This window comes from Cheilinus undulatus, linkage group 2 (assembly GCF_018320785.1).
Source record: "Cheilinus undulatus linkage group 2, ASM1832078v1, whole genome shotgun sequence".
Taxonomy (NCBI): domain Eukaryota; kingdom Metazoa; phylum Chordata; class Actinopteri; order Labriformes; family Labridae; genus Cheilinus; species Cheilinus undulatus.
The window spans coordinates 25,956,329-25,979,522 of NC_054866.1; the positions used below are offsets into that span (position 1 = coordinate 25,956,329).

At 39.5% G+C, this 23,194-nt stretch overlaps 1 protein-coding gene and 1 pseudogene across 1 annotated transcript in view; both read left to right on the top strand.

Annotated features, from left to right (window-relative positions):
* The window catches only part of relt (RELT TNF receptor), a 33,483-nt gene extending 10,656 nt beyond the window's left edge, over positions 1–22,827 (top strand). The window contains exons 2-11 of the mRNA XM_041813141.1: positions 9,322–9,396; positions 9,549–9,641; positions 10,531–10,715; positions 11,022–11,074; positions 12,100–12,354; positions 17,564–17,644; positions 18,205–18,283; positions 20,319–20,702; positions 22,139–22,264; positions 22,708–22,827. Of these exons, the coding sequence (XP_041669075.1) occupies positions 9,355–9,396; positions 9,549–9,641; positions 10,531–10,715; positions 11,022–11,074; positions 12,100–12,354; positions 17,564–17,644; positions 18,205–18,283; positions 20,319–20,702; positions 22,139–22,264; positions 22,708–22,711 (1,302 nt within the window). The 5' untranslated portion in view covers positions 9,322–9,354 and the 3' untranslated portion in view covers positions 22,712–22,827. The remainder of the gene's footprint in view (positions 1–9,321; positions 9,397–9,548; positions 9,642–10,530; positions 10,716–11,021; positions 11,075–12,099; positions 12,355–17,563; positions 17,645–18,204; positions 18,284–20,318; positions 20,703–22,138; positions 22,265–22,707) is intronic.
* Positions 27–1,753, top strand: LOC121516643 (annotated as a pseudogene).
* Positions 22,828–23,194: the final 367 nt, after the last annotated feature.

Here is a 23,194-nt window from a genome sequence, read left to right on the forward strand (position 1 = left end):
GAGACTTTCCCCATTTTCCCGATGTGATGCTGAATCCCGAGATTCAAAGGAACAGGTCTAGCATCACAATACATCTGACAGTATTATGTGCTAGGAACCTCGCAAAAAGAGACTTTTTTAGTCGGCCAGATCCATTTGCCAAGGTTGTAGTGGAAGCTTCAGGTGAATGCTACTGGACAGACACAATCAAGAGCACACTGAACCCCAAATGGAATCACCACAATGAACTTTGCATTAGAGAAACAGAATCTATCACCATCAGTGTATGGAACAACAAGAAGATCCATAAACGACCAGGGGCAGCCTTCCTGGGCTCCGTACGACTTCTGTCCAATGACATCAGCAGGCTAAAAGACACTGGATACGAGTGTCTCGATCTTTGTATCGATCTCTGAACCCTTTAGACAGGGGTGTGGTGCGGGGGCAGATTGTAGTGATGTTACAAACGCAAGACCACATTGGCAGCAGAGCCCTTATGGTGAACCGCAGAGGACTGTTGGAAAACAATGGGCCCAGTGAAGACCCACCAGTCAGAGAACAGGACTCACAAGGGCACAGAGACGACCCCCAGAACAGACTTAATACGCACCAACCACCTGACCTGCTGGAGGGAGGTCAACAATCCCAAGCGAGGGAATCTGCCCAAGCCGCCCATATGGATGTGGCATGCCGGGAGGTGGGGAATGGAGGAGAAGGAGATATACAGTATAAGAGAGACATGGCACATAAGCTGAATCTGCTCTGACATGAGCTGTCCCTGCAGCAGTCAAGGACAGGACGCTGTACCTCGCAGTGTCTCGAGAGGAGCTCTTCCAGGACTTATATCAACAAATAACGAGGATGAGACCAGAAACCTGAAGAAGGATTTGAACGTGAATTTCAAGGGAGAGGAGGGTGTTGACTATGGTGCTGTGGCCAGGGAATGGCTGTACCTGCTGTGTCAGGAATGTTGAACCCATGTAACGGGCTGTTCCAGTAGTCTGCTAACAACAATTATACCCGAACTCCTCCATTAACCCTGACTACCTGTCGTATTTCAGCTTCCTGGGCCGGGTGATAGGCCTGGCAGTTTTTCATGGTTACTACAACAACGGAAGCTTCATGCAGCCATTTTAAAACCAGCTGCTCAGCAAACCCATTCAGCTCAATGACCTCAAGACCACCGACCCTGAGCTGCACAGGAGTCTCATCTGGATACTAGAGAATGACATTCTGTTCTTGATCACACATTTTGTGTGGATCACAACACCTTTGGGAAGGTCTTGCAGCATGAACTCAAACCTAACGGCAGCAACATCCCCGTCACAGAAGAGAACAAGGAAGAATATGTCAGACTTTATGGGAACTGGAGGTTGAACAAGGGGTTGAAGCCCAGTTTTAGGCCCTACAAAAGGGTTTCAACGAATTAATCCCTCAGCATCTTGAAAATTTGGACCACAGAGAACTCGAGCTCATCATCTGTGGTCTGGGGAAGATCGATCTGGCAGACTGGAAGATGAACACCTGCCTGAGGTACTGCACAAGTGAGAGCAAGGTGGTGCGGTGGTTCTGGCAGGTGGTGGAGGCCCACAGCGAGAGAGGACGCCTTCTTCAGTTTATCACAGGCTCCATCAGGGTCCCACTACAGGGTTTCAAAGCTCTTCAGGGCAGTGTAGAACCAAAACTCTTCACAATCCAGTTAATAGACGCCGACACAGATGCACTGCCCGTGGCTCACACGTGTTTTAATCAGCTAGACATTCCGCAACCTTGATGCATAATCAGAGACCCAGGGAGATTGCTCACCCATTTATTGATCAAGGACTAAATTTTTTTTTAAAATTAAGAAAGAGAAAAAAAACACTTTGGCACACACCTTTTGGAAACTCTGTTTAACAGTATTGTGTGTTGGATGTATGAAGAAGTGTCAGCTGCAAAACACGATGGGCACTACATTGAATTTTTGAATGGCATTTAGAAATAGAAAATCATGCCATGCAGCAGCTTCATGCTTCCCTTTAGAAATGCCAGCCAATTTGTTTACAGTGACTTTGTTTATCCCAGTGTGAATGCACCGCACCACACCAATCACTGACATCACTGGGTAATTTTTGAATTATCAGAGGTCAACAGGTAATCCTGTGTGAGTAGTAATACTGCTCGAGACTATAAGAAACAGCGAATCTTGACTGTCCTTACAAAACACCCTGTATCGATGCAAATGTGAAACTATACTTTGGGTTTAACAACAGAGATTCTTTCTCTGGTATACTTTTGCTAAAAAATGGTTGTCTTCAATCTTTTCTTTTAAAAAACAGATATCAGTAGTGCTACTGAAAAGGACTCAGAATGATAATGTGCTTTGGATTGAAAGTAAAACTTGTGTATCTGATTTATTCTAAAAAGGATTTCAAATTTTGAATAACCTGACCACAGAACAGTTTTCCATATAGCCACAGTCCATTTTAAATGAGCTTTGACCCAGAGAGAGCGGTGGCATTTCTAGATCAGGTTGATCTATGACTTTTTCTGTGCATGATACAGCTTTAAGTGTCATTTGTGGATGGCACGGTCAACTGTGTTTACAGACAATGATTTATGGAAGTTTTCCTGAGCCCATGCAGTGAACTCCAGTAGAGAATCATACCTGTGTTTAATGCAGTGGCCCATGAGGGCCTAATCAGCCTTGTCCCTTTCTCACAGAGATTTCTCCAGATTCTTTAAGTCCTTTGATATTATGTGCTGTAGATGGTGGGATATTCAAAGTCTTCACAATTCAACATTGTGGAACATTTTTCTGAAATTGTTCCACAATTTTAAGATACAGTTTTGACAGATTGGTGAATCTCTGCCCATCTATACTTTGTTAATTTTGGCAGCATTTTTTAATTTGAGTCTTTAAATGAAATGTATTTTAGTTTTAGTCACATTTTAGTCAGTTGCTATATTTGAATAGGAATTGTTGTTTTGAATCTGAATGATTCATATGTTTTTGATCCCATTAAAGGTAAACTGTTTTAACTTCAGTTTTTGTTGTGAATAATGCAATCAAGTTAATATGTAACTTTATTTATTGACAGATTATTAAAGTGAAACAGAGCTAACACCATTTTGAGAAGAAATGTGATTTTGTTTTTTACAACAGTGTTGGCTGTAGTTAGTTAAATGGAATATGTTTGAGACATCTAGTAGTTATTCTGTTTACTTCAGTTATTTTTGTAAACAAATACAATTGAAACTTTAAGTAATTGTGAATATCGGATCAGGACTCGGTATCGGCAGATATTCAATATTAAAAATGCAACAAGTGACTAAATATTTTGTGTTGTATGATAAAATCTATTCTCAGATGTGTACTAGAAGACCTGTAACCATGACAGTGTATTTTTGTGCCTTAAACACATTGTGGCATTGAAATCAAACACAGTCTCATGTCTGACCAGAAGCCTGTGTATTGGACAAACACATCTCATTGTTAAAAAAAACCAATAACATGGCAACATGACCAGCATCTCCTGCTGCCCAGTCACCTCAAACTCAAAGGCCAGGAGTTCCACTCATTCTTATGTTTCCTCTTTTGTGGTTCCTTCCTTCCTTCACAGCTTCATCCAGTGGGATTTCTCAGCTCAGCTGTTGCATGACATCAAGGGGCCAGAAAAAGCTCCTCAAACACATTAACTGCGATTTCGGTCTTTGCCCCAAACCACGACCAAACAGAATAATGTTCCTGTTTTTGTCATGACTTGCTATTACTTCTTTATTACCTCTATTTTTAGGGCCCCTGGCCTAAACAAGAGTTATGATATGTCATGTAATGTTGTCATGACTTGTCATAATGGTGTTTCAAATAACAGCTCCAATGTTTTTTATAATTACTGTTTTAAACATTGGGAAAAGTCATCACGCTCCTCTCCCTGTTCTTTTAGCTGTTTCTAATTCTACATACAGTCTAGTTGTTTTTGTCCATTCACATGAAATGACTAAGGCATCACGGGTGTTGCTGTCTTTGACCTCTTTGCTGCATACGCTGGGATATTCTGAGAAGTGTTAATATCCTGTGAAACCCTCCTCTTCCTCCGCTCTAGTCATCTATCCATCTGTATTTTTGCTTACTCTCTATTCTTTCTGCCCACACATGCGTCTTTTTTCTTGTTCCAAAACAGAGGCACATGGACAACATGCTTGAATACAGCAGGGTCATTGAGAAGTGAAAATGCTAGAAATATGATGCAGAAACAGGATTGACAGTTCAAGATTGAAGAACACTGGGGTGTAGAGGGGGTAAAAGAGCAGGAGTATGACCAGTTTAGGACATTAGACAAAAAATATACAGTGCTTAACAAATTTATTAGATTTTTAGATTAGATATTTGTCTCAAAGACCATCCAGCATCATGAAATGCTTTGATGCAGACTCTTTCATTTTCAGTGAGCTCTCCACGTTTTACCATTTTGAACAGGAATGAGGGATTTCAAACTGAATTCACCCAAATTTGAGCTGGCTCACTGGGCTTCTCTGAGAAGTCAGAAATTATTCAAGCATAACATTCAAGCACTAAAGCTAATTTTTCTGCTCAGGAATGCAAGTAAATAACTATAATTTGACATATTAATCAAGAAATAATAATGTGCTTTACTATTTTTTTCAGTTTTTTTGTAAATCAGTAAGTTTGAAAATTTCACGGATAACAATAATAATTATATTTTAGTATTAAAGATATCATTTCGGTGAAAGAGCTTCTACATATTGGTGTATTAACCATTGCAGAAACATAAAAAATGATTTTGGTAATTACCAATGCTGTTAATTTAGGGCAGCTGTGGCATAAACCTTACTTTGGGTGGTGGTCTAATACATTTTTTAAGCACTGTACATGTGGACAAATTATGGCAATTTAATTCTCAAGGTCATGTAACCTTCGTATTATTCTCTATTTGAATATTCGACTTGGTTACTTGAATGTCTGCGTTATGTGTAGAGCATAACACCTCTGCTGCAAAGATTTAGGCAGAAAAATCTGATCTAGGAGGGTGTGGGCATGTCGGTTGAATGACCTGAAGCCACGCCCACTCACAAGAAATACGATCCTCTCAAATTTAAGAAGTACTTCTGCTCTAAGAGCAGCTGCCTGGCTCTGTACCAGAACAGGGCATCTGAAGTAGGGGATTAGATTTAGTGTTTTCTGGCACAAATCTCTCTGTTAGGATACTTTCCTGAAGGCCACTGTGGCTGATAGATTTGGAAAATTAACTTCACAATAAAAACAGCATGTAACTTGCTGCTAACTTTCAATGAAGGCAGTAACATCAGCTAACAACAGACTGTATTGAGATGAACTGCTCGGTGATTATATATAGTTTTAGCATTGGGGGGCGGGGTAAATCCCAATCAAGACTGATGATGTCATGGGCTCAGATTTTTGCCCTGCCCCAATTAAACCAAGCCTGGAAAGCGGTGAACAACTTACTAACAGTCTAAATAAAAAATTCAGTCACATGTAGATGTCATTGTTTTCACATGTTTACAGCATTCATATTCCAGTATAACTAGTGTGTTAAGACAAAGTTCAGATTTTACTTTACAGGGACTCAAGCATTAATTTTAAGTTTGGCATTAATTAACATTACTCAGAACACAAAGTTTAGTGCTTGTTCAGAGATTTAATCAGGATGGTTTTGCTTCTCCAACTTCTTGGTGAGTCCAACATCAAACCTCATGGCATACCGTGTTGGGGGGGAAATAAAGTCGAAATAAAAAATGTGGGTTTATCTGACAAATTTTAAGATAAATGATCAGTCAAAAGTCACTGCCATTTATTGTCTGACTATTTGAAAACACGTTTTTCACATGTTTTTGTTTTTGTGGTGTGAAGTGTCGTTAAAACGCATTTTACACTGGTGCAATATGTTAACACTTTCGAGCCCCAATGGAATGCTAAGCTAACAGTCTGCTGGCTGTGGTTTAATATCCAGACAAATACTACAGGCAAAGAAATTTTAACCTCTCACCAGACTTTAAAAGATGACTGAGGTTGCTGCACTGCTGTAGGTCGGAGCAGCACATGGTACACTTGTCTGACAAACTGAAGTAGGTGAATGAGTCCAAGCATGGGTCGGTCATGCGCCTGTAGGTCCAGTGGATGTTCCACGTGTGGCTCCACTTTTGTAGTGGGTTTGCGGGGGAAGCCTCAGACAAACTGTCTTTGAAAGCGTCACACGCAGACAGTGCTGGCTTTGATTGCCTGGCTGTGAATGATGGATTTTTGGTTGAATTGGTCATGGAGTTGGATAGTTTGGATATTCTGTATTTTAAGCACCTTTAACTGTGTGTGTCGCTGAATATGCCTCGTGCAGGTAAGCAGATGCTTTTGTGCCTATTATCAATACAAAGACCTTTTCAAACAGGTTACACGCTCTAATTATCACTCAGTGAATTAGTGTTCTGCTGTCTGGGTTTCAGTAGTTGCTTCAGTGACTGCACTTCTGGAGGTCAAGGCAGGCTGGCTTCAGGAAAAACCAACATTCTTCAAATCCTTTAACCCCGGTACAATTTGTTATTTGACACTTTCCAAAAAATAGCAATTTAATTCATGGTCCCATTTTTGTTTCTGCTTGCTCTATCATTGTCGTTTTATTGATCGTATGTTTCTTTTTTTGCTCCGTCTGCTTGCACGTGTGTGTGTTTAAGTGTATAACTAAGTGCGCGTGTGTGACTTGTAATTAGCCTCTTGCTCTGGTTTCAATGGCATTTTAACAAATGCTTCTATATATACCATTCTGCTATCAGGATGAAGTTTCAGCCATCTCACTCCCTGCTGCTTTCCCGTCTTTCCATCCATCCCTCCCTCCCTCCTTTCCTTCTCTCCTCCTCTTCATCTCTTTTGGCCCCTTGCCCTCCAGCCCTGTGTTGTTTTTTCTTACTGGTGGTTTTTCTGTCAGCGCTTTATCTTTTACTTCCGCCCTGAAATTATGCTTCAGCAGTCTGTCATTCTGTCATTGGCATGTTACATTTTTTTATTTTGTGTTTGTCTAGGCAGAGTTTAGCATGGCTGGATGTTTTGGCACATCTGATGTGTGAATACACGTGTTTGCTGTATGTGATTGTGCACCTGCATGCACCGATCCTTTCACGCATGCATTTCACCACAGAATAGGATTTATAGGTAACATGTTTGTGAGTAAATATGTATGTGTTCATGCATGGTGCACACATAGAAAGAGAATGAATTAGTCTAAATTGAAGTGTGTTGTTGTGCTTGATAACTAATGTTTAAACATTATATTTCACTGCGTGTTCAAAGGTGAAGAGGTGGATAAAAATGGCCTCACCCCTCCCACACATATACTACTCACACAAACACACACCAGTGTGTGTCAAGGGGCATGTCCTAAGGATGTCCGGGGTGTGTCTGTGGTCAGAGTGACAGTATAAAACACAAGCAGGTACACTCAAATCCTCATTCAGCCACACAGACTTTAGTGTTTGTGTCATTTTTTCTGATCTGTACAACTACAGCCTAGTGTTAATCTATCTCAGTTAGATCTTCACAGAATTACAGATTTTGATTTTCTTCTTTTAAAGCCACATTGTTATTTTTGAGGCACCTTTCCAAACAGCTCCAGAAAGAATTTAACAAGTTTGTTGTTGTTTTAGACAGCTAACACAAAGTTAGGGCATACTTGATCCTGACTCAGCATTATAGCGGCACACACAGCATCCTCGCTGAGTTGCCACGGCAACTGTGTCAGTCAACTGCAAGTCTGGGGTAAGAATGTGGCTCCTTCTTTCTGCATTTCCCCTCTTCTCATTTTACTCTCTCCAGTTTTACTTTTTTCTCTGGTGTTGCATTTTCTCATTTTCAGATCTTTTCCTTTGCTCCTCTGTAAATCTGCTCTTTTACTTTTTTCCCTCTGTTTTTGTTTGACATCCTCTAAATTCCTCTTGTGTTTATTTGGGTCATTCACATTTTTACAAGCCTGTTCATCACCAATCAGTCAATCAGTTTCATTCTCTTCTGCAGGAAAGAAACTCAGAAAAAGAAACCCTACTCGGTACTGTCAGCTTTCTGTTATCATCATATTCACAGGACTGAAGTGGGAAAGGTGAAATCATGGTGTGATAATATTTGACTCTGTCACGTCTATAATTTTGAAAGTAAAATCTCCACCGTAAACAACCTGCTGCATGCTTACTCTTGGATCAGATCATGGCCCTGTTGATTAGTTAAAACCCTGTTATTGTGGCTCCAGATGACAGCAGTGTGCTGCATCAGTGTAAAGCAGACGTCCTTGTTTTATTTTGGCAGATGCTTCATTATTAGGCTGTTGCAGGGTGCACAATGGAAGTAGTGATTGTAGTAAATAATTTCAAGATATAACATGATACTTTTAAAGGATTCTGGCATGTCTGTCTTGTTTCATTCATTTATTTTTGATTGATTTGGAGTTGAGATTCAGAACTCACTGACCCCTTTGCAGACACAGGAATTTAACCTAAATCCACTTGTTGGCTTCTATAAACAGACCTGAGAAGGTCCTAATACATGTGACCTCCACTCCAATTTCATCTATAAAGTTATATAGAGCACCAGTGAAGGACAGTGGTAAATGCTTCGCCTGACACATGTTGTCTGCATATTATGTGACACTTACATGTATGTCTATGAGCTCCGATACTATTTCAGATTCACTCTTGTTGCATTTTCGAACTGCTTTTTACTAACTATAGAACTAACATCATTATTTTACTGTAGCATCATATAACAACTTATGGTACATGGATCTAAACATTTGTCCCACAAGTGTCGACTCAACATGTGTTAAGTTGAGCTTTAACACATATCCAGTATCCTGCCCTGCACATGGAACTCTTAATTTTTCCTCTTTATGTAGCACAGCTTAGATTGCATTCACTCAAGGGATGACCTCCCTATCATGATGTACGTAAATGATTCAGCTGAAGTCCGTACCATGAAATGAATATGTTGCAGCATGAATTACTGTGACTACTGGAGGCCCAAAAATAGCCACAGAAAAGCCCTGCTTCGTTTACCTGTGTCCTCGAAAAGAAACTGAGTCATGCAAAATGCTATTTACAGCTCTGAACAACTGCTCCTTACCTTCCTACCTTTCAGAATAAGCATGCTTTTTGTAAGTTGAAACATGACTCAGGTGTTTTTCTATGATGCATAGGTGATGTTATAGGTCATCCACATCTGAATATAAAAGGATGAGACATCTCCAGTCAGTGATTGCAAATGGTGTTTACAGTTGCAGTTCTATTCAATATGTTTTGAATTTCATTAACCTTTTCCCTGCCCCGTGTCTGTCTCCTCTCCTTTAGATCATATGTACATAGAAGAATACATTGAAGAAGATGAAGAACCACCTTTGCTGCTCAGCTCTTGTCCTTCTCACGGTAAATATGTTCATGTTTGTGCATCTTCATCACAAAAGACGCTAACTTGTATCATGATTTATTAAGAGTGTAAAATCAGTTTTACTTAACATCCTGAGTCTTGAGTCAATGGCTTATGTCTACCCGTATTTATGTGAGTGTGTATCTTCCAGGTGTTTGGCTGTGGTGGGACTGCAGCCGTGCGGTGTCGGTGGGGAGAAGGATGTGTGTGTCTGCAATGCCCTGCTGGCCAAGGGCCTACAAAGGTGAGACTAATACTTGAATAAAATGATTAATCAGCACTTAACATCTTTTGGAGACTTCTATTTAATCACTATTTAAGACTTATGTCACTTTGGACACTCTAGATTTGCATCCTATAACCCTTCAAAATTCCTTTCCTTTTAATCCGATTGAATGCACTTGTTCCAGATATATGAATTTCTCCTTATAAGGTATAAATGAGGAATTTAAGTATTCCTAAAGTTCAACTGCCATTTCAGGGTGAAAGGCTCCTCTTTCAATCTCAATAAATAAATGCACAAATCCCTTAAATTAAGGGAAAAACAACTGGAAACTGTTTGAATTCACTCACACTAACCACATAATTGCTTTGAATACATTTTTTTAGTGATTAACCATGGGAAAAAGTTAATTCCCACTGTTTCACTGCATACAAAGCCCCTGGCCCAACATGTAGAGCTGAATTCAGCTTGTCTGTAACCTTATAATTTATGTTTAATCACCACTGTCAACATTAATCAAGCTGTTGGCACCCATATATCATCATTTAGAGATGGGAAAACATGTGACACAGCTTTATCTAAACCAAAGGGGGATTTTTGTCAAGGTGTGTCATGTTTCACTCTCATTGCAGGTTGTATTTATGAAGTTGTTACAGCTCAGAAGCTGTTAACGTTACAACAAAACTACCTTTCATTTCTATTTAGCTTTGTGAGAAAGGCTTTATATATTTTTATTTTAAAAACAAAGAATGTGTTATTGTTTTAATTACAGGCTTGAGACATGTAATTTAAAGTTGCCTCTTCTTTGCTAGCTACTTTGGCATCTTTTACTCTGACAGCTCTACATGAATGCTTCAGTTTGTTATTTTTGTCTCTTTTGTAAGTTTGGCAGCATTTTCTTTCTTTTCAGGCTTGTGAGCAGATCCAAAGTCCGGCAGAGGAAGTAAAGTGCCGATCATGCCCGCCTGAAAGCTTTTCAGACGCACTTGACTCTGAAGTTTGTCAGCCACACACCTCCTGTAAGATCCTTGGTCGTAAAGTTTCCAACCCCGGCACTGCGACCTCTGATGCTGTCTGTGGAGACTGTTTGCCTGGGTGAGAAAAGCCTGTCTTTCTCTCCTACCTGTCTGACTGTCTTTCTCATTGAAAATCCTAGGCTTGACATAAAAAGTGCTTTGCCTAAACATGTGAGCTCGTAAAGTTTTATTTGTGCCAAACTAGGAACTGTCATTTTCCCCGTATGGAAAAAACAAGACACGCTCACACACGACATCTTTTACCACAATAGGGAGGCAACAGCACACACCAACCATAATATGCCACAGGCTAAAACTACTGATTCATTCTTCTTTTTTCCTCTCTACATCAATTAACTATACTTGTTTCTTTTTCCATTTGAAGGTTTCAAACCACCTCCACAGGGGAAGTTTCCACCCAAAGCCCCTGTGTGAAAAGTAAGCATGATCCCATTTATGTTGAACTTTAAACTCACAAAAAGGTATATTGTATCCATTAATTTTCTTGCATTTATCCGGGGCTAAGCAAGGATATATAATCCCTCCTGAGTTTACCCTGAGGTCCTCTTCCAGTTAGACGTGCCTGGAAGACCTCCAGAGGGAGGCAGCCAGAAGGCGCCTGATCAGATGCCTCACCTGGCTCCCTTTGATGCAAAGAAGCATGGGCTATACTCCATGTTCCCTCCTGATGTCTGATGCCTTGCCCTATCATTCAAGCCACCCTCAGGAGGGATCTCATTCCTTTGGTCATTACCCAAAGCTCATGACCATTGGTCAGGGTTGGGAGGTAGATCAGCCAGTAAATCAAAGCTTTGCCTCCTGGCTCAACTCCCTCCTCAGCACATCGGACTGGAACGACACCTTCAAACAAATAAATAGTTATAAATGAATTGTTTTAGTGAAAAACGAGGTGTCATGACTTCTGGCATTGCTTTTTCCACTGGGACAAACTTTTCACAAAACCTATCTGTTTAGAGTTGCAGTCTTGTTATGTTTTTTTTTCCATGTTAAGGCAATTTTCACCCTTTCCCACCATTGTATAACACAAGGAGGCTCTGGCTTTAGCCAGAATTCAAATTTTTCCTGTTAAAAACAGAATTCTAGATTAATTAAAAAAAAAAAAATCTTTGTCACACTTTAAACTGATATACCTGTGTCAAAGTGTAGGATCTAAACTGAAGCAGTTGTAGAACCTGACTTACTTTATTGACCCTTGAGGGGGGATTCAATTTTTTTAACGTTTCCCACACTTATGCCATAATAACAGACAAATGCATAGAGAGATGTCAGAGTGAGCACATAAATTAGTGCTCCTTGCTCAAGGGAACCTCAATATTGCTTGGGAGGTAAGCCGCCTCTTTAAAGCATTTCTGAAGATATGTTTAATCCCCTATGCTGACTGTCTGTTTTTTAGTTTACAATCAATATTTACAGTCCTGTTTCCCTTTTTTCCTTTCTCTCAGCATCTCTGCATGTCAGAACAATCCGCACAGTGGGTAAAGGTCCGTCAAGCAGTGCAGGAGGGCCTGTCAATGGCACAGTGGTGCGCAGCGCTGAGGAGAAGTCAGCAGAATATGCTGTGTTTGCTTTGGTGCCAATCTTCTGTGTGATGGGCCTGTTGGGTATCCTCATCTGCAATATACTGAAAAAGAAGGGATACCGCTGCTCTGCTGACAAGGAGGGCGGTGATGAAGAGACTCCAACACCACAGAAAGAAGGTAAGAAGGGTGGAATGAAAGAGACTGCAAAAAATCAGTACAGTAATAGAGGAAAGAAAAGAAAAGGGAGGATAAGACATGAAAAATCAAAGTAAAAGGGAGGATGATCACAGAAATGAGCCTTTTTTGGTTCAGTTTATTGTCACGTTAGCTCATAAAAAAGCCAAATTAGCACACCGCATGCACACAATGTGGTTGACGTGGTAAAACCATGCGAAGTCAAAAGGATAGTGTCTTTGTATGCAGCTAGAGACCATACATGTCTCTGGTGTGACTGCATGGGAGGCTTTCATCTCTTTCAACTCTGACCTGGCAGGGGTCATAGCATGACATGCATGCTGTGTTTTTGTAAGCATGCACTGTTATTCTTGTAGTTTTCCTATTGGAAAAGGGAAAAAAGCATTCCCATCAACTTGCTTGCCCTGCTGACGCAAGAGAGAAACTGAGCTGTGTAAACACGGAAAGAAGAATAAAAATAGATAGAGGAGGTTAGAAAAAGAGAAAGAAACAGTTATTGTTTTGAGATGAAGTGTTATAAATATCTGTAAAACTGGACTAAAGGAATAAAAGCGGTCAGGATAGCCATATAACAAGTGTTAAGTCACCACACCCGTTCCCTGAGGTTTGTTCAGTCTCAGAGTAACATGAGTGCTCCTCATTCTTCCACTGTGTAATCTAATATAGTCATATTATCTACAAGGCCCCTCATTAGAATTGTTTTCTTTCTCTTTAATTCTAGAAATCTGTTATACTAAGGTAACATTTCCCCTTAGATGATTTTGCACACCATGTGGGCTTTCTGTACAGCCCACTAAGTACACCCACAATTTTTTGGAGTACCTGTCTGGTTCTCAGGCCTTTGTAGCAGCTAAAAACCCTCACATCACATGTAATATGCTGTCTATTGCAGAGCAGAAACTTCTCAAACTGTGTGGCAGGACCCAAAATATTGAAGAGAAACTTCCTGGTACATTTCCACATAAAATGTGGCATTTTGTTAAACTAAGTTTGCAAAGTTAAAAGTTTAACAAAAGCTGATTTCATTCAAGTAAATATTGCAAATGTGCCACTGTGTCCACTTGTTGCCTCATGCTAGTTGAACATTGTTTAAAGCTTTATTGTGTCTGGGAATTATTGAGACATACAGTTATTTTTCTTTACAAAAAAGAACAACATTTAGTGGTTGATTCCAGTTTTTATATCTTATCATTCAACAGCAGCTACAGCCAGTAACTTAGCTTAGATTTCACAATGGATACAACTAGCCTACTACTTTTCATTGCTTATCTTAAAGGCTCTCCAGTTAACATTTAAAATGTTGAGTTGTCAATATAATGCGCCAGAGGTGAAATAAGGGGAACTGCTATAAGCTGTTACCCCAGGCTAACCGTTAAGGAAGCAGTGCTACTCCTTTGTTGGTTGTAACTAAAAATGTAACAAACAAATATGAAAGTAGTATTGAATGTCATGGTCAACTCATGGCAAGAATGCAAATGAGTTTTCTAAATAGTTCCCTAATGCTGCTTTAAGCTATTTACTGTTTTGTGTGCATATAAACACAATCATTTGCAATTTTGCTGAATTTCCTGGTTTAATCAAAGCAATAAGATACATGATACCGAGTTGTTTACTTGCCCTCCTTTTACTCTATGTGTACATGTGCAGCTACTATCATTAAGTGTGTACGCATTAACAGATTTAAAGGCTAATCTGGCTTTTCTTTCACTCACCTGACTGCCCTTCCAGGCTCAGAGGAGCTGTGCCATATGTTTTGTTTGTTTTTTTCAGCGTCATGCCACGTCAGAGCACAGCTGCCCCCTCAGCAGATATCAGTTTCTCTTAGCACGTTAATGAACTGCTTACACTGACAAAACACCTGTCACTTTAGAGAACTTAGAGTGTCTGATGTTGGCTTTTAAAGGTTGAATTAGGCAGTTCACAGATAAAAACATGGAATTATTCTACATACGAGACACTGATAGATGGGCAATTCAGTAATATACATGAATATATTGAAAAAAACAACCTATATCCAGTCTTTTTGGTTGTTCAAATTTGCTTCTCTGTCATTTATTAAGTACCACACTCTCATATTTGAGTTTCCTGTGATAGTGAACCAGCTGAGGACCTCCAAAGTAGGTTGGTTGTTATTGTTTTTTAGCTTTTTGTGCCTTACTTCTCATCCAGAACCATTTGTTTAAATTGTGTTGTTTTTTTACCTCTTTGTGCATAAGATGAGCGCTGTCACTAAGTCTTAAGAGCACATGCTACAAAGCATGTGCCATGGATTTAGCAAAGGTGATCCAGGGACAGCAGATCTGCCCAGAGACTCTGCAGATTTCATTGTGAGCATCAGCCACACATCTGTTCCAACAGCAGCTTAAAGACTAAATGCACTGCAGTAAGAAGAAATGACCTTATTAAGGCATTTGCAAACACACAAATGGCATCATGTGAGGTCGAAGCAACAATCACTCTCTCAGTTGTTGTGTTGTGAAATTTAAGATGCCCCTGCACCCAAAGGGAAACTCCTCAGACCACCACCTACCTTCACCTCTCTTTATCTGTCTTTGAGTTGTCCATTCATTTTACTTCCTCTTCTCTCTTGCATCTCCTCTACATCCTCGTCAGAACATGACACTATCCATCCCTCTCTCCTTTCCCAGCAGGATCAATAATTCAGTCAGATCCTCAACTCAAGGTTTAGGGCTCTTCTCTCTGGCTCCTGTCTCTACACCCCCTACTTTTCCTCATATCTTAAGTCAATTCTAACAATATTTAAGTTCCAAATGATGTGGATTATATAACTTTAAATTGATTTTGTCAAATGTATGATTTTAAAACATTGTGTGAGTACTTTTAATAATGTTCATGCACAAAAACCATACTTACATACAAAGTAATCAAATTAAAGTAGCATAATCACTGTAAATAGGCTACAGGTAAAAAGTTAGATAACAGCAGTGTTTCCAGCAACAACAACTGGGATGAATTAAGGACACCCCACCCTCTGCCCCTGTCTTTCTCTCCTCCTGCACAGCCTTGGGGGCAGATGCTGCAGTGGTGCAGTGATAAGTCTGTGTGAGTGAGACAGACAAGTAACAAGACAGGGCAGCATGAAAAGGTGCCAAACAAGGTTTGTAAAGACGAAAGACAGCGGGTAATAAAGGAACTAATGGGTGGAACATGACGTAAGAAAATTAGGAGGTTTAATGTGCTGCATGGGAAAACTCCCTCTTTCTTTCTTATGTAACTCTCATTGTTGCAGTCTCCTGTCTGCCTGTCTTCTCTAGTCCTGACCATGCAGAGGTTAGAGGTACACTTCTTACTCCAGCACTTTTTCTGATCATCTCTATTCAGGGGGAACACCCATGGGGATGAATTACAGCAAGGCCATGCTTAGTCTGGCAGAGCTAAAATCAGACTCTGCAGCTGCAGACAAAGACAAAGTTTGACTTAGAAAGGGCAAACGCACAGCCCATAACAAAAGGAAAGTCATTAGATGGAGTAACATCTGTTGTGAATAGGTAAAAGGCAGAGTTAAATTGCTGTAATTTTCTATTTTAGCTGTATTATCCCCAAGGATGGCTGCATTTAAATTTAGTGTCAAACATCAGCTTATTTTTAATGCATAAGATCAGAAGTCAAACTATTCTGACTCTTTAAACAAAGCCATAGACTGCTAACTTCATGTGACTGACACTGAAACACTTGTGTCTGACTTTGTCTAAGGAATAAATAGAAGCAGATGAGTGGCACACGGTGAAATGGATGCCGTTATCCTCTCATAGCAACAGCCAGTTTGGAGACAGAGCTATTGTTGTGGCTTAACAACAGCCTAACACACTCACACAAATACACACAAATCCATCTATAGTTACATTTTGCTCTGAAACACACAGATACACATAGTATTGGTGGTCTGAGAGCCCTGTGTGCTCTATCAGCGCTGAATGGAGCGTGATCGCTGAGTGAGCTATTCTGGACCCCCGGCGCCCTCGTTGCTCTCCTCTCAGCTGCCTCACTGTGCTCTGCTATTATGGGATGGTTAAGGGGGGTTGCCATGGAGGCACATCTATTCTTTGCTGTTCAGTCATCCACATCCATCCTTATCAGTCCCATCATGCACTGGGGCACGATATCCCTGCAATGACATGCACTGTGTGAACTGTGCTCACTTTGTCTCTTAACGGCAGCTGAGAGTGAAGCTGCTGTAGTGGAAATTTAAAGCCACATGTTGGTAGACTTAAACTTAAATTTAGATGCAATAAAAAGTCTTAAATTATACAAAATAAAAGTAAGTTGATATGTGAATAAAAGTGTTTGATATTTATCTGATAAAAAAGGTTAATTTATTTCATTTATTTTAGATGTAGTTTGCTGAAAAGTTATCCACTTCTTGCATTATCTTCAGAAACTTTTGCAGATTAAAGATTTTCTGTTAGGCTCAATTGTAGTCATGTGACCTGTAGATGGTATTCAGACACATTTTAATCCGGCCTGTGGCCCTTTGCCGCATGTCTCTCTCCACTCTCATCCCATTTTCGACTCTATCCACTGTCCTCCTTTGTCAAATTAGGGCACTAAAAAGCCCAAAAATAAATCTTAAAAAAATATAATAATAATAATATTACTTACTTATTTACAGTGTGATGTGCATACAACATGACCTAGATGGTTTTTGTATAATTAGATGGAGCAAAATTACCCTCTCCTAGAGCAGGGGTTTCTTAAGCTTTTAAGCCCACGACCCCTAAAATTAAGGTGCCAGAAATCGGGGACCTTACTGTACCTGAAGGTGATTGAACACATAGTTGAACACAACCATGCACATTCAAACATAGCCATGTACAGATTTACATTTTAAGGATTTTTTTAAACATTTCTTCGATTTCAGCATAGACCTCACCAAATTACCATGTTTTTATTTTATATTTATTTAATTTATATGTGTATTTTTAAAAAATGGGTAAAATATACAATCTGAAATCATTAGAAAATATTCTTTGTTTTTTGGAAGACATCTGGCGACACCCTCTCAGTGTCTTGCAACCCCCAAGTGGGTCTCAACCCCCACATTGGGAACCACTGTCCTACAGAGGTGTATAGGATCTATGGCCTGAAATTTCATATACAGTTTAAGAACATGTGTCTGTTAATTTAGTAGTTAATCTAATTTTCTCTGTCTCTGCTTTTGCTCTTGCTATAGGTAACAGTTGTCCCTACATTTCTGACGACTTAAATGAAGACACCATCAGTGTGCTGGTTCGCCTCATTACTGAGAAGAAAGGTATGTGCCAAGCAGAGATAATATCACTCAGAAGCTGGTGGTCAGACAGCGATTTCATGTCTTGTGGTTTTAGAGGTGAACAGAATGTCGTCACATTACGTCATCTATACTGCTTCAAACCCAGACCGCCCCCTCCATGGTATATCCATGTATTGTTAGAGGAGGATAATTGAGCCCCAGTGAACCGCTGCAAACACAGCAAAGTGAGAAAAAGAGACAAGAAGTATTCTGGAAGAAGGATAAAAAGTTTTCCTTCAAGGAGAGATTAATATTTATTTTCACCCAGACATGGATTTTTATTTTCCTTTCCATTTACTAATGACAAATGCACACATAGATATCATTGTACCCTGAGCTCTTGGACTGGAGATACAAGACTCAAATAATCAGATTTTATTCAGTTTTGTTTAAATTTACACAGTGTTTAGAATGAACTTCAGTCTGATCTAACACCACTCTCCTGCAGACGTAAAGAGTCTGGTTATTTTGATTTACAGTTTGACTGTTAACAGATGAATGTTGTCCTGTTGTGTGTTAACATGTGTATGTGTGTGTTCCAGAAAATGCTGCTGCACTGGAGGAACTGCTGCTGGAGTATGAGAGCAAAGAAATGGCCATGAGCAAAGGCTCGTCAATCAAGTATGTAACCACACCCATTTATAAGCACACACTGACACACGATTACACGGACACATATAATCACATACTTTCCATACACGTTTCAAGATTTATTTTTAACTTTAAAATGACATAAGTGTATTTATTTCCTGATTTTGAGAGTAAATTGAACTATTTATGCTATTAGAAACTACATTTCATAGTTAGATTGCATTTTGGGTGGGGAAAGGATTATATCCCAAACGCATGCTACAAAAAAGATTGCTGACACATCTTCAGTGAATCCACACACAGGGTTCCTGTGCTTGAGTCTAAAATAGTCTTGAATTGCACATTTGAAATTTGTGGCCGTAAAAAGTCAGAGTTTTAGACTAAGACATGACCTTATCCAGTCTTTGTTTTCAAGTCAACCTTATATGATTTTAATAAATTTCCTCCACAAATTGTTGCATAAATATTCTCTATTATTCACATAATTCAGTGTGGGATGTTCTAAATTTATTCACATTCCTTTTAGTCTTAGTGAAAAGTTATCTTTTCCATTTTGTACATATAGTGCCAATTCATAACCCTAGTTATCTCGAGACGCCTTTCAAAGAGGGCAGGTCTAGACCATACTCTCTGTTAAGGCCTTTTATATAAGACCAATACTAATCATTAATTAAATAAAGACTATAACCTATTAATGTGTGGTATTATGAAAAAAAATGTACCAAATTCTTTCATCCAAATTCTCTCAGTTTCGTGGATGAGTGTTGTGTGCTCCACACTGTACATCAAACCTCCTGTGATATTTCCAGATCAAGTTCTGTCTCCCATTTTGATTTGATGTGTTCAGGGTTATTTCCTCTCTGCATCATACATGCTTTTTCACATCATTTTCAATCCAGTAGTGCCTATTCTTATTGTTTTGCACCATCTGCAACTTTTTGTACTTAAAAAGGCAAGTTAATGAAGAGAAAAGTCAAATGTGTGGATGAATTATAGTTGCAGACACCAGACCATGAATATTGTGCCACATTTCCTCAGTGGGCTGATTCTTGGCAGTGACTCAGTCCCGCATGTCTGAAGTAAAGATCTCACACAGCTGAAACCACTGTCTCTGTCTCATGAGGCTGAAACCCCAGCCTGTCACTAAGCTCATTGGCTGTCTCACAGCTTGAGGTCACAAGATTTACACGACCAAGCTAATTGTGGTTCTAACTTTGGTTTACGCTGCGGCCTTTAAAGTTGCTCTAGTAGCGGAAATCTAACAATTCCAACTACTGAACATGCTTCTGTTTACCACAGTCAGCTCTGCTGTCATTAGACTTTCCTCAGCTTGTTATCATCAGCAGAAAAAGGGCCAAAGAAACATTCATTACCTTAATTCTCCATGTAAAATACAAATACATCTTTTCTCATAAGCTGAATGATCATAATTGGATCCTGTGTTCACAATGTTTCCAATAAAATAAGAGTCAGGGACCCCTGCTAATCAGTGCACTGCTGTAACACACAAACCTTAGATCTGAGAACAATTAACAAAACAGAGGCACAATATACACAGAAAAATCTGGAAAGCTCTTAGATCCTGTGTATGTGTGTTGGGGGGTTCTAGGGTTACTTGAGGTCACCATAAGCTAGTATAATATGGGGACAGCTTCATTCATCCCTTTTGAAATGCTCTTTTTTTATCTTCACAAAAAAACTGAAGAAGAAAAAACAGACAAATAAGAGCCACAAGCTAGTAAACAGCTCAATAATAAGAGTGAGAGTCAGAAGGAAAACAGAATAGACAGTGCTGTATCACACTTTAGGGCTACCTAAATGAGCTTGCTTTTTATCAATAGTAGTAACAATGCCACCAAAATCATGAGAAATGTTGATGAGCTGAGATTTTTTACTGTATTCTAAATAAAATAAAACTTAAGTTTAAAAAAAGTTTAAAATTTTGAGCCTTCCCCATCAACATTTATTTATTTTACTTTTTGATGTGACAGCTATGTTTGAACAAATGTTTTATCTTTTCAAAGTGCATCTAATAAGTTCTCCACACTTCTCCTCTTCCTCCCAGGTTCCCAATGCTGTCCCCTCTCGCCACTTTCCGCTCCCTCCCCAGACTCTGCCCCCATCAGTCCCACCTACACACCATCTCTGGCCTCTCTGGCCTGGCCCCCAAACACGGCTACCGCTGCACCCGCTGCGCCCAAAGAAAATGGCCCCCAGTTCTCATACCTCCCCTGGATTCCCTCAAAGATCCTCTGAAGCCCCCTCAGACCCTCATCCTGCCCTCCCTGGACACCTCAACCGACCAGCAGAAGAGACCGCTGCTGGGTGGGGTGTTCTTGGACACCCACCACACACAAGCTGCTGTGCCAAATACCGTTCAGGACAACGTGGAAAAGAGTGAAGTGAAGGAGAAGAAGGAGGGAGAGCTGACTGTGATGAACGTGGGGAGGTGAGATTTATACATTTATTTACAACCAATTTGATTTATTCCTCTTCACATTTCACTCTTTTTTTGTTTACAACATTCTTTTCTGAGAGCTTCTGTAATCAGACACCTCACAGATTTATTTTCCTTCATTTATTTTATAGAGTCCAGATTATTAAGTGACAACAGCTACTGTTAACAGCGGTTAAATTTGTTTCAACATCCAAACACAACTAAACCTACATAAATCAAATCTAAATACTCTGCCCAAGTGCATGATGGGAAACCCCGCACACACAACCCACAGATTTTAAATTGCAGTGAGTGGATCTTAGATCAATTGACTCTTTTAAACTAACACTGGTAGACTGACACCGTCAAATAACTCCAACACTGAAGAATGAAGTTAAAACTACTCTTAAGGAGTTAAAATAAACTCAGAAATGTTCAAGACTGTACAAAAAGTACCGGAGTATTGTCCTCTGGTAAATGTAGAGTTACTCTGGTTAAAACTTACTGAAGTAGAAATAAAAGTACTGATTTCAAATTGAACTCAAAAACTACTAAATTAAGTGGTCTGAATAAACGGAATTAGTTACTTCCCTCCCCTGGTTGTAGTAGCCAGGTTTCAACCTCTAGAGGGCAATCATAAAAAATTGCTACACAAAAACGTAGAATTTTAATACTCTGTATTTTATTTATACATACACAGTGCTTAACAAATTTATTAGACCACCTGCCATATTTGCCTCAAAGACCATCCAGCATCATGAAGTGCTTTAATGCGGACTCTTTCATTTTCAGTGAGCTCTCCAGGTTTTACCATTTTGAACAGGAATGAGGGATTTCAAACTGAATTCACCCAAATTTGAGCTGGCTCACTGGGCTTCTCTGAGAAGTCAGAAATTATTCAAGCATAACATTCAAGCACTAAAGCTAATTTTTCTGCTCAGGAATGCAAGTAAATAACTATCATTTGACATATTAATCAAGAGATAATAATGTGCTTTACTATTTTTTCTGTTTCTTGTAAATCAGTAAATTTGAAAATTCATGGATAACAATAATAATTATATTTTAGCATTAAAAATATCATTTGGGTTAAGGAGCTTCTACATATTGGTGTATTAACCATTGCAGAAACATAAAAATGATTTTGGTAATTACCAATGCTGTTAATTTAGGGCAGCTGTGGCATAAACCTTACTTTGGTTGGGGTTAGGGTGGTCTAATAAATTTGTTAAGCACTGTACATGGGTTTTCAGCTTTCAAAAGTGGTCAAGGGGTTTAGCTACTCTTTAAATATCCCACTGAAAAAGAAACTAAAACAGTTAAAAATCCAGTCTTAAATGATATTCTTAACATAAGCTTGCAAAGAGCCACACACTCTTCAGAAAAGTGTGTGCTATCATATCAGATCACATTACAATATATGTTAATATCTCTTCCTCAACCCGTAGATTTCAAGTGGCTCAGATCCCGGAGTACAAGCCAGCCCCTGTTGAAACCAAGAGATCCTCCCAGGAGCAACGACACTCCCTGTTTGGAGGGAAATCCTTCACCTCCACATTTTCTGCCATCAGGAGGTACGACATGACCCGCTGAGTCACGCACTTCCTCCTCTGGCTCTTTTTTCAGTTTCTCCCACACTGAGGCTGAATTTGACTATAACAACCAATTACTCAGTTTCCTTTTATCAATTTTATGTTACACTGTGTTTCTATGGAAGGAAATTATTCACAGTTTGATAAGTTTATCAGAGGAGTGTCTTTAAAATAATTTGGGATATGAGTTTCTTCTGTTTCTTATTATCTACTCATGCACATTTGAGGACACTGAATCAGCTGTAATCACGTGGCTGTGTCTATTGTTGTAACTTTCTGTTTGGTTCCATTTAAACATCCCTTATAGGCAGTCACTCATGCATCAGATCTAGCCTAAGGAGAAATCATTCACTTTCTGTGTTTTTGTAAAGCTTCAGAAAATTAATCAGTTCACTTTCTTACATATCTTAAACTTTTTCTTCCAGATGAACAGACAGAGATGGCGTAAGATATCTCTACCTCGCTGAAGATGACCTCATCATTTGCTGATGTCTCAAAACCAGCATGGAGAGTGTTTCTGGACGGCTGATACTAAACTACAAGAGCCACCTCCTGCTGGAAGAAAGCGGTCTCTGTTAAAGTGAAAAGAGGGAGACAACTGTATTTATTATTACAGAAAACCAATGAACTTAAAAAAAAAAACATTATGGGAGTTTAACAAAACCACAGCTGCTTCAGATCCAAAGAAAATAACAATATTGTCAAATTACACATTACACAGAAGGAGGTGAGCAGAGAGATACAAAAGAAAGGAAGATGGGGAAAATATGCACTCAACTGCTGTATTGGTGCTCCTGTGTCATTTGTAAACACAGGGTTATGACATACATACAGCCAGCAGGCACAAAGCACACATGTAGGATTCATCTATGCCAATTATAGAACATGCATGGTCTTGCTTGTGCACAGTGA